Source organism: Suncus etruscus, chromosome 17 (genome assembly GCF_024139225.1).
Source record: "Suncus etruscus isolate mSunEtr1 chromosome 17, mSunEtr1.pri.cur, whole genome shotgun sequence".
Lineage (NCBI taxonomy): Eukaryota > Metazoa > Chordata > Mammalia > Eulipotyphla > Soricidae > Suncus > Suncus etruscus.
The window spans coordinates 42,050,418-42,067,344 of NC_064864.1; the positions used below are offsets into that span (position 1 = coordinate 42,050,418).

The 16,927-nt window shown below is 53.5% G+C and overlaps 1 protein-coding gene across 1 annotated transcript; it reads right to left on the minus strand.

Moving 5' to 3' along the window:
• Positions 1-300: 300 nt before the first annotated feature.
• Positions 301-15,212, minus strand: LOXL4 (lysyl oxidase like 4). The gene is made up of 14 exons (XM_049790846.1): positions 14,930-15,212; positions 14,215-14,393; positions 13,118-13,323; positions 10,727-10,765; positions 10,375-10,594; positions 9,493-9,676; positions 9,236-9,390; positions 8,619-8,786; positions 7,272-7,434; positions 5,236-5,479; positions 4,100-4,215; positions 3,363-3,499; positions 2,941-3,052; positions 301-428 (listed from the first exon to the last, which is right to left on the minus strand). The coding sequence occupies exons 1-14, from the start codon at positions 15,210-15,212 to the stop codon at positions 358-360; spliced, it is 2,277 nt and encodes a 758-aa protein (XP_049646803.1). The 3' UTR covers positions 301-357.
• Between the last annotated feature and the right edge of the window lie 1,715 nt (positions 15,213-16,927).

The window sequence follows — 16,927 nt, forward strand, 5'->3', positions numbered from 1 at the left end:
TATGCAAAGCACCAAGTAGCTATGCAGCCCTGGACATTGTCTATCCCTAAGGAAAGAATTATTCCTGAACTAGGAATGCTGGAACCAAATCCAGGGAAGAATATTGATCTTATGGAAGACAGGCTCAGCTGAACAAAGATTAGAAGCAGACCTCAGACCCAAGGCCTTGGGGGACAGGCCTAGAGCCCTCCTGAGGAAGCAGTACCCTCCTGGCCTGGTCATCTTGCCATCAAACGGCTTCCTGAGCAGCTGCTTGGTGCTCCTCGGTACAGGACCTTTCCTGCTGAGGGAGGGTATGGCTCCAGTAAGCTGAGGTATCGGTGTGTGGGCCACAGCCAGGCATGTGCCCTGCTGGCTTCAGATGAAGTTGTTTCTGAGTCGCTGCTCTTGCTCCAAAGCAAGCTCGGTGTTGACCCGGAGAGAATCCCCTATGGATCAGATGAAAACAGATCAGTAGTGAGCTAGCCACCTCCTCCCTTCCCTTACAGCTCCATAAACCACTGATTCACCCTCTCCCACTCATGCTTTTCATGCTGGTTCTGGACCCAGTTCTAAAGAAGCAGCCCCTAACAGGTGAGGACAGAGGCATTGAGCAAAACAGAGTTCTGGGTGGAAAGTGTTGTGTTGCTCACTGTCTCTGTCTCCTTTACAGATTCATTCTCCTTTTCCTTGTGACCCTGGAGAATGTCCTGTAGAGATTGGCCACCTGCTCCTTTGTGCTCTAGTTTCTTGTTGCAGTAGGTGTGGGAAACAGCAGTGGAGATTAGTTGGAGTTGGGAGGACGGAGGTTGGCACCTGTCTTGCCCTGTTCTGGTAGCGATGACCTTCTGTGCCTCCAGCTCTAACTCCATCCTTCCTCAACAGCCCAGACTGTCATGTACTCTGGGTCACCCTTTGTTCCTTCAAACCTAAAGACAGTAATTGTCTTCCGCCCTCCTTTCATTTATCCTTGAATATGTTTTCGTTTCCCTTGTTCTGTTAGCTCTATAAATAATAATATAAGAAGTTCAGGAATTTGGAGAGATAGTACAGCAGGTAGGGCATTTGCCTTGCATGAAGCTGACCCAAGTTCAAGCCCTGGCACCCTCTATGAAACCGGCAGAACCAAGAATAAACCCTGAGCACCTCTGGGGGTGTCCCTTTATCTCCCTTCTTATCCCCACACAAAGTTTTAGGGCCCACCTGGTTTTCTTCAAGGCCCCTGCCAGGAAGCTGTACTGTGGTGTTCTCAGCTGCCTTACTTCCTGGATCCGACATGACCTACTTACTCTATCTAGAAACTGTTCTGCCATACGTTCAGCCTCATAGTTCAACTCCTCATCCTTCTCAGTGCCCCCTCCTTTTTTTTTAATTTTTTTCCGTTCTTGGTTTTTGGGTCACACCCGGTGACGCTTAGGGGTTACTCCTGGCTATGTGCTCAGAAATTGCTCCTGGCTTAGGGGACCATATGGGATGCCAGCACTGAACCAAGGTCCTTCCTGGGTCAGCCATGTGCAAGGCAAACACCCATAGTGCTATTGCTCTGGTCCCATCAGTACCCCATCTTGGAGGATAACATTCTTAAAAGACTGAACATCATTTCTTCCTCTATTCCTCTGCCTCTCATCTGTCACTGGAGGTATCTTTTGAAAACACAAATCTAGTCATTTGTCCTCTTAACTGATGATTCCCAGAAACCCATAAGATAAATTCTGTTCTCTTAGCAAGAACCCTCGTCACCTTACCTACAAAAAACTCCTTTGGGTTTGAAAATACAGAGCCTTGTAACAATCTGAGGTTGATATTTCCCATCTCTGAGCCAGACAGTGAGAGTTGGATTTGGAAATCATTGATGCCTTCTGAAGTCCAATCCTGTGCTCTTTCTCTCTCTCTGCTAATCCTGCCCTTCTAAAGCCCAGCTCCAGCCTCAGTTCCTCTGGGAAACCTTCGCAGGTTAAAAGCTTTCAGTGGTAACATTGTGTTTACTCCGGTTTGAGGTATTTGGTAGCATTGAAGCTTTTTGTTTCCATGTTTACCCTGTTGTGTCTGAGCCACACATCTTATTTCTATTTATACTCCAAATGCCGAGAATGGTACTAAGGGGGAATGTCTTCAATGACCCCTTGTTGACTGAATAGACAAATCTGCCCCACTGTGGAAAGAGGGAGTGTAAATACACATGCCCCACAGCAAATAAGCACTGACGACAAACTAAGGGAAAGGTTCCCCTCTTTACAGGCTTCCTCTCTTCCCCCCATCATTGTTTGTTCAGTGGTACAATCCTGCCAGTGTACTGTGTCCTGAACTTGTGGTAATAATAGTTGGAGACAATAGCACAGACCTGGGGAGTTTCTGCTTTTGTCTGTGAATAGCTCAGGACAGAGGCAGCTAAGAAATTCCATCTGGAAGCATAGCTCCAGGACAGGGCACATGCCTTGCAAGTTTGAGGCCATCATTGGTTCAGTTACCACCACTACCCCACAACAGTGAGAGGGGAAAACAAAACAAAAAAACAAAAAATGAAAAGGAAAACTCTGACATGGCTTGAAATAACAGGAAAAGGGCCCGGAGAGATAGCACAGCGGAGTTTGCCTTGCAAGCAGCCGATCCAGGACCAAAGATGGTTGGTTCGAATCCCGGTGTCCCATATGGTCCCCTGTGCCTGCCAGGAGCTATTTCTGAGCAGTCAGCCAGGAGTAACCCCTGAGCAACGCCGGGGTGGCCCAAAAAAAAAAAAAAGAACAGGAAAAATCTCAGGAGAGATCAGAGAGAGTTGACGCGGCTAAGGGCCATAGGACAAAGAACAAGTCCTTTAGGGTGAGGCTGATGGTCTTAGCATTTTGTTCCAGGAATCTGCCCTGAAGATGTCAAATCAGCATTTGTGGCATCCCAACCTTCACCCCCACATTCCAGTGGCTCCAGCATGGCTCCACCCCCGTGCCACAGGCTCCATGCACCTACCTGTGTGGCAGTTGTGCAGCCAGACTCGGTGCCCATCATATTTGCAGCGACACCGCATCATGTTGTTGGAGAAGTCAGACTCTGCCACCTCGTATTTGGGGTTCACAACCACCTGGAGTGAGAGGGACAAGTGAGACAGTGACAGCCTCTGAGCACTGGCCTGGCCGTGCTAGTTCTCGTGTCTGCAACTACACAGAGGGTCCCTGACATTTCCTCTGTGTGGACAAGTAATGCCCCACTATTTGCACAGGGACTCAGCGGTGTGTCTTTCCACTGAGCACTGAGTTGGGGCCCAGACCATGACAGCCTTTCCCCAGGAGCATGGCCCCTTCAGGTGTCCTGTGCAGAAATTTGCCTTCCTCTTACCTCATATGCTTTTTATCAGAAAGGGAGAAAGTAGACTTCCTGTAAGAGCTGCTTACCTGGAAGATATAATCCCCAGGGCCCACATCTGTGATATCCACCCACTGGCAATCAATGTCGTGCCGATAGGTGTCCCAACAACCAACAGTCACTCCCTGCTCCCCAAAGTTGGCACAGGCATAGCGCCGCTGCAGTCCTGCAAAGAAGGGGGTTGGCCGGCACTCAGGCAGAGTTGGGGCTGGACCCCATACTCTGCCTCACTTTCAAGGGACTTTGTCCATTCTTCCATCAGCACCTATGCTACCTATCAGTTTCCTTTCAGCAACTGGGCTGAGGATCTACCAGAATTCTTCCTACCCATGGAGCCAGTGCTTCTCTGTTACACATGATTTCTTTGGACACTCAAGTGGGAAGCCCTAGTGGCCTAGAAAAATGTAGTTGGAATCTCTACTGTTTACACTCATTCCTCTATCCATCCAGCTGCTCTTCTATTGGAAAGACCTGGAGAAGGCCTGAGACTGTGGGAAACAAACCACGAAACCTACTCCTTTTGAGAGAGAACATGGTAGAAATGAGGCGATCTGCCTACAACTAGATTCCAAGTTAGAACGTGTTTGGTGTCATACATGAGCCAACCAGGAACACTAAGGTCCATCTCAGTCCCTCCAGACAACAAAAGAAAGAACTTTTGGAATTGCCTTGAGGGCCACTGTCTCCAGACCAGAGTCTTGGGTAGCTGAGGCTGCTGAGTGACTCTGGGACTATTGGGGATTGGGAAACTGTTCAAACTACCTACCTGTGGGGCAGTTTGTATCCTCCAGACAGAAGCTGGCCTTGTGCCCCTCCGCCACCTTGGAGCCATTGAGTGTGAGGAGGTCATAGTGGGTGAAGACCTCGATGCTGTGGTAATGCCTATGGAGGGGACAGCTATCAGCCAGCAGCCAAGGACAGGGACTTCTGGGAAGGCGCTGCCCCATCATTACCCAGGGAGGGACGTCATAATGGTAGGGCAATGCCCTTCTCCCTCCCAAACCCCAGATTAGCGTAACACACTGCCAATGTTCTTGTGCCCCTTCCAGGTGGTCAGACCCTGCAACTTCTGTCTCCCCGTCTCTGCACAGTTCAGACATGGGGGAGAGGTGGAAGCCAGTCTACTGCTGACCACTTGGCACAGCAGAAAGGAAGGACAATTCCTTTTGCCCCAGTCAGCCTGGGACCAAATTGCTACCATTGTTTTCCAGCCGACATCTAACAACCTGCTGCAGGGAAAGGGGCTTATTTTATCCCAGCTAAACCTAGAGCTGCTGCCTAGTCCTCTCAGCTTTCCTCACCCACGGGGGTGTCCGAAGCAAAAATCAAAGCATTCCTCTGTCTCCTTCTGCCTGTGCATTTGTGTGGGCAGGGATGGTCCCCATCTGCTCTCAGGGACACATAATCGTGTGGCTTGTACCAGCTCTGGAATCTGCAAGCCAACTTCACAGAGAGGTTGTCTATCTGGGGTCTCAGTTTCCAGGGAGTCCCCACTTTTACCTGAGTATTTAGGGGTTTTTTTTTGGGGGGGTGGCACACTCAGTGGCACTAAGAGGTCACTTCTCACTCTGCACTCAGAAATTGCTCCTGGCGGGCTCGGGGGATCATATAGGATGCCAGGGATCAAACCTGGGTTGGCTGCATGCAAGACAAGGCCCTACCCATTGTACCAACACTCCAGCCCCTATTACCTGATTGCCCATTATAGAAAACTTGGCAGGATGGTGCTGCTGGCAGGACCCTGTGCACACCTCCCACAGTGTGCATGGCCAAGCAGGAATGTGCCTGGGACCTTCTTGCGCCTTCTGGGGAGCGAGGTTAGTCCCAGGAAGGTGGGCAGAGATCAGGTGGCCTCAGGCTCTGGCCCCTTGGCCATTGAGCCCAGGTGCGATTGGGACTCACCGGTGGCATTGGTGCCAGATCCAGCTGTGGCGTCCTGTCTTGGGCCGGAAGTCGGCTCGGCCCAGGTTGTAGATCTGGGAGGAGAAGCGTAGCAGGCGCCGATGCCCGTAGGGCCAGTCCATGCGGTCGGCAGACTGTGAGAGGCAGCGCTCCTCATGCGCGCAGTAGAGCTGGCTGAGCGGCCGGTCCTCCAGGTAGGCGGTCTCCTGCACCAGCTGCGCGTTCATCACCAGGTCCGGAGCACCTGGCAGGGGCAGGGAGTTTTCACCTGCTGGCAGGAACAGCACCACCCTTCCAGTCCAGGCTAAGCTCTTTGGAGGAAGGTGATTTCAGAGTTGGCGGCATGAGTTCTAACTGCGAGGATGACCCTAGATAATCTGGGTTGAATTCCTGGCAGCACCAGAGGGTCCCCACTCATTAACCCTCCCGTCTCTCATTTCCCTTATCAGTCACATGGGGAAAATCTGAGTAATATTATTATAGGAACCCCTGGAATATTTGGTGGGTCACTGATTCATGACCAACATCAGTGATGTGCACTAACAAGGATTCCTCTGGAAAATTGCTTTAAAACCTCAAGCCCACATAGACTGAGCACCACCAGGACTGACCCCCAAGCCCTCTCTGCACACTGCTCAGGAGGCCCGCTGTTCACAGAACCAGGAGTGAACCCTGAACACTGCTAGGTGTGGCCCAAAATCAAAATCAAAAAAGCTTTCTTGGGTCTTGACATAGCTCAACTCCTAAGTCTCTCCCTCCCCTCTCTCTTCTCTCTCCTCTCCCCGAATCCTCAGTGCCCACAGCAACCAACTTGATCTTTGCCTAAGTCCTTTCATCTGAGTGCAGTGGCTCACAGTTCATTCCCCGATTCTTCTTGTGGCAGCCTGATGCCCTCCCAGTATCTGTGTCTCTCTATGGCATCAGTGAAGCCCCACCCAGGCTCTACTGGCTGCTCGGAGCCTCTCCCGGCCCTGCTGCACTCACCCTACATGCACACACATCTGGACAGTGGTGCCTGCCACATCCTAGAGCAGCTATCTGCCTTCTGTGGGGGGAGCCCTGAGAGACAGGCAGTGGTCTCCTGGGTGGGGGCCCTGGCACAGTGTGGGGACTTGCTATTGTGGGGTAGGGGGTAAGCACTGAGGGTGGATGGGCCCTTTGAGCACCTTTTCCTCAAAATGCTCAGATTCCCATAGGTGGGGGGGGGGGGAGAAATTGGGACTTCCACTGCCCAGCCCAGAGAGTCCCTGAGGGGGAGAGATGTGCTTTGGAGGGGGGGTGCTCACCGATTATAGTGTGGGACAGCCTCAGACCCAGAGCCATGCTGTAGGCACAGCCTTGAAGGGTCAATTGAGCTCTGGCCTCGGAATAGGAAGGGGATGGGGGTCCCAGAAAGGAAGGGATGCCTTAAGGAGCAATGCCCACCTGCTCTGGTCAGGGACCTCAAGTAGCCTGTCCCATGCAAAGAAGGGGTTGTAGTCAAGGCCCTGCTGAAGGCCCACTGGAAAAAACATGGGGTGTCCTGCCACTGATGGTCTGGGAAGAGGAGCCAGCCTGCAGCCTCCGGGTCAAAGTTCACTACATAGAGAAGCAGTGTATGTGTGGCTGAGCATTTAGAACCTGGGCCCCCTCACATCTTAAACCCTCTGCGATGGCTTCCAGACTTTCCCTTTGCTCCAAGCCACACTAAGAAATGTATTGAGACGTGGCCTCATCCACTCAGCACTGGCTGGCAAGTGAAGGGAAGAAATGCTGCATTTCCTCAAAGAGCATAAGATGCACATTCCCCAAGATTCCAACAACAAGGGTCCTGATGGGAAGGCTGGGACCACACTGCTGGCTGCCAGGAGTATTGCTCCCAACCTCTTTTGATCTTCAAGGAACTCCAGAAGCTGGAACTGAGGGGCCCAGTGGAGTTTCTGGGCCCCGGTGGTGGGATTGGGCTTTGGGACTCTTAAAGGCTGGGTCCCTGTCCCCACCTGCGGCCCCAAGTGTGAGGTGCCTGGCCTACACCCAGGAGTGCTGCCATTACTCACTGTCTGTGCAGGAGACCCCAGCAGAGAAGCGGCCAGCTCCATGTGAGCAGTGCACCGGCCCGTGCCTCTGGCACTGATGCAGGGCCAGTTCTGTGCCCACGCAGCGCACCCCACTCATCACTACTTCTCCAGCGCCCGGCGTGCCCTGCCAGTACCACGTGTCCTGAGAAAAAGCAGCACAACTCTGTCAGGCTGTTCTCTCCCCAGTCCCTGCTGCGGTGTGCTCCATCCTCAGCCTGACAAGCAGGGGCTGGGGACTCAAGAACTCCAGAGCCTGCCGCCCTGTTCCCATCTACCACCTGAGCTCCCAGCTTGAACCCTGCTCCCTCTCTCTTTTGAAAGGGTAAAGGTGGGGTCCCTTTCACTTTTGGGCCCCTGAGCCCACACCAGCTCCCAGCTCCAGATCACACATGGGTTCGTGATGGAGCCCGTTCCCCAGGGAAAGTGTGTGGCACTGCCTGGCCTGTGGCTGTGGAACCCTCAAGAAGCTTCAGGCCTCACTCAATTCCTTCAGCATATTCTCGTTCTCCCATCTCCCTTTCCCATGGCCTTGTGGCCAGGACAGCCCTCTGGGCTGCTGCAATGCTGGGTCTTTGTGACTGGCCTGACACTACCCCGAAACCCATTGCCCCACAGCAAAGGATGTTTGAACCTTTAAACCTATGGCTGGCAGGAAGGTAGCTCCTAGTACTGGAGCTTGTGCTTTGCAAGTGGGACCCCAGTTTTGATCCTCAGCACCAATCAGCCCCCTCCTCCCCCCCCCCATACTGCCAGGAGTGACTTCCTGAGCACCCTGTCACGTATCCCCCATGCACTACCAGGTGTGGCCCCCAAATCCAAATAAAGAAATACATAGATATCTGTTTCCAGGCCCTACCTCTGTCGCCTCCACCCCACCCGACTTCAGACTCCATTGCTGCCCTTACACCCCACTTTCTTCAACCTAGTGATGCTTCTTTCTACCACTTTGTTTGGAGGTTTATCCCAACCGCTAGCACTCCCCTCCTGGCTCCCTGCATCACTTTCCCAAACACATTTGTGCACTGTGGGACCCTTCCTGTCTCTTCCAAGCTTCCCACCGAACCCCAGACCCACCTCAGGAGGCCCAATAACTATGAACGTGTGCATGAAAGATCAGCGAGTTAATGCCGAGTTTGAGGCAAAAATCAAAGAGTTAATGTGGAGGTTCGGGTGAAAGATCAGTGTGTTTGTTGGTGTGGGAGGTCGGGGTGAAAGGTCAGCATGTTGTGTGGGAGGTTAGGGTGAAAGGTCAGCATGTTGGTGTGGGAGTTTGGGATGAAACATTAGCGTGTTGGTGTGGGAGGCTGGGGCATGAAAGGGACCTACCTTGACGGCATGGTTGGCAAATCCCAGGCCGAGCTGCCGGCAGGCCACCATGGCCTCCGCAAGTCCCCAGTGGTCACTGCATACGGCCCCCCAGCGCCGAAGCCCATTGGCCTCCACCTGCACCTCCACCACCCCCTCCTCAGAGGTGCGCCCACCGGCCAACCGCACCTGCAAGGAACAGAGGAAGTAAGCAGAGGGTCCAGGAGCATAATACCCCTCACCGCGAATGTTCCCAGGATACTTGTCCTCAATTCCTGTCCCACCCTTGGGGGTATCTGTGTCTACCCGCCAGCCATGAAGTGCCACTTGTGTCATCTCGGGTTGAGGCCCAGGGGCAGCTCCCGGGAGAGAGACCCTTGTGGAGGTGGAGACATGCCCAAGTTCACACTAACCCGACCTGAGCTCTGACCCTCCCATCTAACTTCTACTGCCCTGCTCTGACAGGCTGCTGCCCTGGGCACTGTGACCCAAGAAGGTGTGTGGGAGCAGGCACCACCCCAGACAGGAAGCCACAGTGTCCCCTGGTTGGGCTTAAAGGCACAAGGAAGGGGACTGAGGGAGGGACAGCAGATGAGGGATGGTGAGAAGAGTCAGGGAAAGGCCCTGTGCTGGCTCACCTGCTCCTGGAAGCCCATGTTGGGGACATTGCACCTGACAGCAGCATCGTTCCCATGTTGGCAGCCATTCTGGGCACCCTCCAGAGCCGGGCAGTCGCCCAGGGCCCGTTCATACCCACGGCAACGCACCTCACTCAAGTGGATGGGCCCCAGACCTGCCAGGAGAAAGAAATGTGCGGGCCATCTCTGTTGTTACCCCTGACCTGGCACTCCTGGGGTGGCAGGTGGCACCGCCCAGCCCCCAGCTCCACACTAACCTTGGCCCAGCTGGGCCCCAAAGAGCGCCTCCTTTGCTGAGCCGAAGCCCAGCTGCCGGCACACAACGCTGGCAGACACCAGGTTCCACCGGTGGTCACACACGGTCCCCCACTGCCGGTCCCTGAACACCTCCACTCGGCCCTCGCCCACCTGCGCCCCAGAGCGCAGCCGCACTCGCATATCCTGTTGGCAGAAAAGGGGCTCAGGGGGGCCAGGGGAGGCAACTGGGGAGCCCTACTCAGCCCTACTCAGGAGGGTCAGGGCCTTCAGTGGCTGGGGCCTGAGTCAGCCATTGTTCTCAGCTCCCATCTGCCTGGGGAAACCAGCTGTGTGTATGCATTTGTCTGTGTATATTTATGTAGATGTTTATATGTATGTTCAAGTATGAGCATTTATTGTGTTTATGTGCACATATGTTTGTGTGTGAATGTATATTGTGTTTGTATATGTGTGAGTATAAATGTGAGTATTTTATGTGTCTGAATATATATGTGTTTGGGGTATGTATGTATATGCTTTGTATGAGGGTATATTGTGTGTTTGTCTAAGTGGGTATATGTGTGTGACTGGTCATTCTAGTTGCCCTGGCCACTCCCCCAGCCAAGTGGGGCCTACCTGAATGCTGTGTGCCCACCCTTACCAGACTTGCTCTTGGCACCGCTCTTCATGCAAACAGCCAGATTCTGGCTCCAAACATGAGCTTCACCACGTCATGCCCACTATTAGGCTGACCTGTTCATAGCAGTTATCGGGCTCCCTCCCTAATTTTCCCTTGACAGAAGGATTCCTGCCTGCCTAGAAGAGCTTCTCTTTTTCCCACTGCCCAGTGGTTCCTATAGACAGGGGTCTTGCTTCCCCACTGGGGGGTCCCAGGAACCCACCTCTGACCCAGACTCCTTGCGTGCAGGCTTGGCTCTGGATGACCGGAAGCGGGGCCCAGGCACACAGCTGACCACAGCGTGCATGCCTCCTGGGCAGGCGGGTCGAAGTTTGCCCCGTGCTGGTGCCACCTGCACCTGGCAGCTGGCCAGGTGGGGCTCTGTTCCTAGGCAGTTGACACGGTGGATCCAGAAGGAATTCCTCTTGGTTAGGCTCTTCAGCCTGGAAGACAAGGGTGCCCAAGGGTGGGGGGGAGTCAAAGGATGTGCCCAGGAGGGCCCTGGCCATAGGCAGGAGATTCTTCATACCTTCATGCAGTGGATTGCATCTTGCCCCCAGGATCCCACTCCTCACCTGGACTTGGGGTCCTTCATTTTCAAGTTCCAGACTTTCCTAAGAATGAAAAAAAGCAGATGGGAGGTGGAGAGGGTGCAGAGTCCCATCTTACACTGCTAGTACTGGTCCCCAAACCAAAAGAAAACTATGACAACAAGCATACTGGAGCCCTCAGGATCACAGCACACTAATATTCTTGCACAGCTGTTGATAAACCCCAAGACCCACGGGGATGGTCATAGCCTTTAAGCTCATCACCACATGATTCAACACTGCAGCCTGGTAGACAGCGTCTCCAAACCAAACTTCCCTGATTTCACAGGGGAGGCAGGGGCCTCACTCAGGCACTCCCTCAGCTGGGTTGCTCCCCAGTCCGGATGAAGGGATCTTTGACAGTGCCTGAGAATAGGAACCCAGAGCCAAGGTGTGGGGGGTCCCTATCTCAGAGCTGCCCCATCTCATAGTCATGGTAAGCACGGGGCAAGAGGACTCCCACACCAGTGTCCTGCAGGAGGGAAGAATGTGGCTTTGGATTGTCCAGGAGAGACAGGGACTGAAACTGATGGGGGTGTCTGAGGATTGATAACTTCGTGCCCAGCAAGGAGAGAGGGTTACTGCTGGTTGATGGGAAACACAAGTCTCCTTTACCCACAGATCTCCTCAAGACCCCCAGCAGATGCCTTCAGCAAGACTATAGGGTGCAGCAGAGCCCTCAGTATACAGAGCCATGATTATTTCACTTATAATCTGGAGAGATTGAGCACTTGCTTTGTGTACAGCCAACCGCAGTTCAGTCCCAGGCACTACATACAACCCCTGAGAACCATCAGGGGTCATTCATGAACACAGAACCATTGAAGTACCCCTAGCACTGCTGGTATTGGTCCCCAAACCAAAACAAAACTGGCAGGAAGCATCCTGGAGCCCTCAGATCAGAGCACACCGATATTGCACAGTTGTTGGTAAATCCCAAGAGGGAGATTTGTGGATGCAGGGTATGGTTAGGGTAGTGACCAACCACTATTTACAGCTGGATGCAACTTGTGACAGTTGTGTTTCTAATAGAGTATTTGTCATCTCTCAACCCAGCTCCACCCAACCAACTGATCAGAACAAGACAGTGCAATGCAGTGCTTTGGCCATCAACCCCAACAGAACAGAGAGCTCAGTGAGCCTTAGAGCCATCTGCCCCACTGTCACCTCTCAGGTGTCTGCTCACACAGACAACATCACCAGTGATGCCCAGTTTAATTTATCTCCCCCTTTGTGAGTTTTTTCCTCTTGTAGAGAAGCCACACCTGGAGGTGCTCGGAGGTTCATCTGGGTGGTGCTTGGGGGCCAATCAGTGTCAGATGGAATCCAGACATTGGGCTTGCAAAACTGGTGTTCAATCCTTTGAGCTATCTTCTTGGTATGAACTTTATTCTCTTGCTCTCCCCTCTCCCACCCACTTCATGTTGAAGCCAAGGTGTCACGCATAAGAGGCAATTGCTCAACTTCCAAGCTACACCCCCAGACAAAAATCCCTGTCACTTCCTGAGCAGCGGTGACCTGCTTCTGTTCCCTCCGTGTGGTGCTGGGAAGCACAGTCTCCTACATTTGACCACTGAGTCACCAGCCCTATAAAGTGTAGCTTAAGATCGGGAATACCATGTTATGTGTTTAATTACTTTCATCTCAGGAGAATGCTATGTTCCAGTCCATCTTTTTTCTGATAGGCAAGGATTCTTTTTCCTAGCAGTTTCTAGGTATTTCTTAAGGTCCTGAAGTCCTCACTTCCCCATTTTCCCCCAACCACTCCTAGTCTAGTGCTCAGAGAACTATGTGGTGCTGAGATTGAACCCAGTGCTCCTGCAGACAAGGCATGTACTCTACCCTCTGAGCCATCTCCCTAACCCCCACCTCTTAGTTATTAGAAGGATCAGTTCCCCAGAAATCCAGCCCCAGTTATCAAAACAGCATGGTATTGGAATAAAGACAGACCCTCAGATCAGTGGAACAGGCTTGAGTACTCAGAGAATGTTCCCCAGATATACCGTCACCTAATTTTTGATAAAGGTGCAAGAAATCCTAAATGGAACAGGGAAGGCCTCTTCAATAAGTGGTGTTGGCACAACTGGCTAGCCACTTGTAAAAAAGCGAACTTAGACCTCCAGTTAACATCATGTACAAAGGTAAAATCCAAATGGATTAAAGACCTAGATATCAGACTTGAAACCATGAAGTATATAGAACATGTAGGTCAAACACTCCATGACACAGAAATCCAGCCCCATCCAGCCCTGTGGAATGTCTTGCCTGGGTACCCACTGGGACATCTCACAAGGTCCACCTGGCTGGGTGTGGAAGGCCCCACCTCTTCTGCACCCAGTACCAGCTCAACTCCCCTCCCCACTGCTGCCCCCTCACCTGTAGTAGTGGATGTTGACAGGGGCAGTGCTGGGGAAGCCCAGCATCCCACACACCACCCGGCTGTTGTTCCTATTCCAGGTCAGGTCACACACATGTCGCCAGTGACCGTCGAACTTCACCTCCACGGCTCCCTCGGTCACGGGCTTGCGCAGTTTGGCCATGGCGAGGATGGGCTTGAGCCGAACCTCCTCCAACCGCCGGCCCTGCACACACACACACACCTCACCAGGGGTCCCGGACAGCCACCCAGGCCCTGGCCTACCCCCTTGCAGGACTTCTCTTGAGAAAGAGTGCAGTGGGGGACACAGTACTTACTTAGTTAGCACCCCCACTCTAGGACAGGCTGGTGTGCAGAGTAGAGGGAGGCCTTTGGGGGAGCACTTTTTCAGTCTTTTGAGGAGAGGGCAGGTATGCTCTCAGCAATATTTGGAAGTTTGGGGCCACTTCCAATACTCAGCTCCCTATGGCCCAATGTCAGGCCTGACGGTTGGAGCTATGCCTGACATGCTCTGGGTTCCATATGGTGTCAGGGACAGAAGTTGGGGTCTCCCGCATACTGGCAGGTCCCCCTTTGAGCTTCTCCTCAGTATCACAGGACTTTCCTTAATGCATGACAGAACTATGCAGATCTATGCTCTCCCTGGGGTCCCCATGTGAGTCCTTGGGTATTCACCAGACCTTAAGGGGTCTTCATGCCATTCCAGGGAATAGTTAAGAACAGCCCAGCCCAAGCAGGATGATTGGGCACCCCCCCACTCCAGTTCCTGGGCTGCTTTGGGTAGGACAGACATCCCTTACTTTTGGTGGGGCTGTTGCCCCAGGCCTGTGCCTAGCACAGAGGCCGCAGCCAGAGGCCCTGCCTGGGCGCGCCTGTTGTTTGGCCTGGGCTGTTTTTAGCTTGGGGTTGTTTGTGCCGGGAAGAGACAGCAATTGTGGCCAACCCTTGTGGGTGAGGCAGCCCCTCACTCCTGCTGCCTCCAGCGGGCCCTGATGCCACGTCCTACTGCCTGCCCCAAGACATGCAAAGGGCCCCAGTGCCTGGGCTGCTCTGCCACCTGCCTCCTCTGACCGCCAACCCTCTAACAACCCCTCACCTGTGGCCCGAGAGCATTGGAGACACGCTCGGAAAAGTGGCCACGGCGGCGCTGGGGGTGGCACACCACCCCAACATCCTCCGAGTGGGTGCAGTCACTCACGCCCCAGCCGTTGGAGTTGCACTGCTCCAGGGAGCTCTCTGTGCCTACGCAGCGGACGTTGTCCAGCCAGATGGGCCCTGGGAGGAGAGGGGATGCTCAGATTCATCCACTTTCCTATACCAAACCCTGAGTAGCAGAGGGGTTACTTAGGGGGGGGGCAGGCAGGCGGAGGGAAGGTGCTTTAAGTGATCTTGGTGTCAGCAGCCCCTCCTGCTGTTCACTGCTGCAAGCAGGTCCCCAGACTTTGTTTCCCAAAAGTGTCCATTGGGTCAATGACCAGTGCTTGCTCTGTCCACCCAGCCTCTCACTCAGCAGCATTGTGCCCGGTGCACATCCCTTGCTGTGCTGAGGGAAGTCAGAGTTGGTTCTGGTGGGGAGAGTTTCTCATAACAAGCGAAACTGGAGATGCAGAGCAGAGGCCAGCTATGATCTCTGCCTAGCAGTTCTCTGCCAATCAGAGACAGCTTGGTGAGTACTTGTAGGCCTCAATCCATGTCCAAGAGACACCATCTTCCCCCTGAGCCCTCAGGAGTCCTCACAGACCAACAGAGAGACACCCCTAGTTGCCTAGGACAACTGCCTAGTGACCCTACTTAGCCGGACTGACACTCACCCTCCCCTTGGCCGTACTTGGCACTGTGGGCCCAGGTCAAGGCGGTCTCGAAGCCCAGCTGGCGACAGGCCACGTTGGCCTCCTGCAGCGTGAAGTCATCGTCACACACGGTGCCCCACTGGCCCTGATGCAGCACCTCCAGTCGTCCCTCCTCTGGCCGGCTCCCTGGGCCTGCCAAGCGCAGCTTTATGGACCCCAGGGACTGCGGTGAGCTCAGAAGTGGCTGCTCGAGCAGCAGGAGCAGCAGAAATAGGACTGCGGAGGCTGGCACGGCCCACCTCATGGTGATGGTGACGGTGAGGGCACCTATGGGAAGAACAGACAGGACCGCAGCATCACTCGCACCTTCATACTCCAGGCTCTCCGCTGGCTGAGGCAGGAGGCCGGGCCCCTCAATGGTGGGTGTGTATACATGTAGAGTGTGAGTATGTGTGCATGTGAGAGTATGAATGTATACACACGTGTGTATATGGGTGTGCTATGCATGGATGCATGTGGACATGGGAGTCTCCGTGTATGTGTATTTGTGGTTGTGGTGATGGCATCTGGGTTCTGTGATGAGTCAGTCTGGTCATCCCCACATTCACTGACAATGTGGCCTTGAAGAAGTCTCAAGTTAACCTGAACTCCCAGTTTCCCAACCAGATAAGTTCTGAGACTAAGTCAGTCCCCAGTGGAAGCTGTGGCCCACATTAGAGGACTGACAGATTCTTCTCTTGAATACAGTCTATCTGTAGGGAGAGAAGGGTCCTGCCCTTTGAGCCCTAGGATGCTGCCCTTACCCACCTCTGAGACTCTCAGCACTATGGCTGTTTTCCTTAGGGAGGGCATGGGAAGCGCTGTAACAAGAGAGCATCTGGGGGGACTCTGGCTCTTTTTCTCTCATTTCCCATGTGACTTGAGCATATCAAACGTCCAGGTCCCAAATCCTTCCTCTAACGTAAGGACGCTGAGTCTTCTCCCTCTGGTCACTCCAATAGTGCAGGTGATAGCAGTCAGCCCCAGCTCTGGGTATCACAGTGGTTGGGGGGGGTAGGGTCTATTGTTTAGCAACATCTTGGGGAAAACTCACTAAAGCCACTTTTTGGGCAGGTGCTGGGGCACAGAGGAGAAGCATCAATCAGATTTGAGAAATCAAGGGCGACTTTCAGAAAAGGGCCTTGGCCCCTGGACCCTGTGGGATGAGTAAGAGTTCCTGAGGTGGGAGCAGCAGCCTTCCAGGTAGAGAAGACCCAATAAGGCAATGACAAGAGGAGATGGAGATGCGAGCACCCCCTGGCAGCCCCCACTTGCAGGACTGGGAATTTGCAAGAGGAGGAAGGGTTGATTGGGCCTGGTGAGATGTAGAACTTCTATCCTACCTCCTGGTAGTTTTAGTGAACATACACCAGAGAGGACTAAGGGATACAACAGTTGTTCATGCGTTTGGGGAATCTAGAGGAAAGGGGTTCAAGCCCACATGCACTAAAGCCCTAGTCCTGGGAGCAAGGTGGGGGAGCATAGAAGAGAGTCTCACTGGGTTGTCTGAGCCTCCACCACACAGCTCCATGGCCAAGTCAGCATGGGACAGCAATGGAGAGTAGATGAGAGCCCTGACCAATGCCATTGGGGATGCCCCTCCCTCATAGCTATTACACTGGGGTGGCCTTGCTGTTTAAGGCCTGAGTGAGGTCTGGTGGGACTTCCCCACTGACTTCCCCACAGGTGCTATCTGCTTGGGAATCTTCTTTCCAGCACCCAGCACCCTTTGCCCCACCCTACCGCGAACCTTCCTGTGTTAGTATGTACAGGGATTGGTGGGTGGGAGGTAGGCGAGCTCCTAGGAAAGCAGCAGAGGGGCCAGGAATGGAGACACAGGGATGAGCCACAGCCCCATCACCACCACAATGGGGTGAGGATAAAAATTCCAGGTCCAGGATTCTTGAGTACATCTGAGAATAAGCCTGTTCAGTCCAGCTCTCAGCTAACCACAGCTGTCAGAACTTCAGAACCTGCGAA

Excerpts from the sequence above, each read along its gene's own strand:
- LOXL4 (XM_049790846.1), bottom strand. The coding sequence starts at position 15,212 with ATGAGGTGGGCCGTGCCAGCCTCCGCAGTCCTATTTCTGCTGCTCCTG. Across the intron at positions 7,435-8,618 it reads TTGCCAACCATGCCGTCAAG|GACACGTGGTACTGGCAGGG; the intron begins GTAGGTCCCTTT and ends GCTTTTTCTCAG. Across the intron at positions 4,216-5,235 it reads ATCTGGCACCAATGCCACCG|GCATTACCACAGCATCGAGG; the intron begins GTGAGTCCCAAT and ends TCCCCTCCATAG.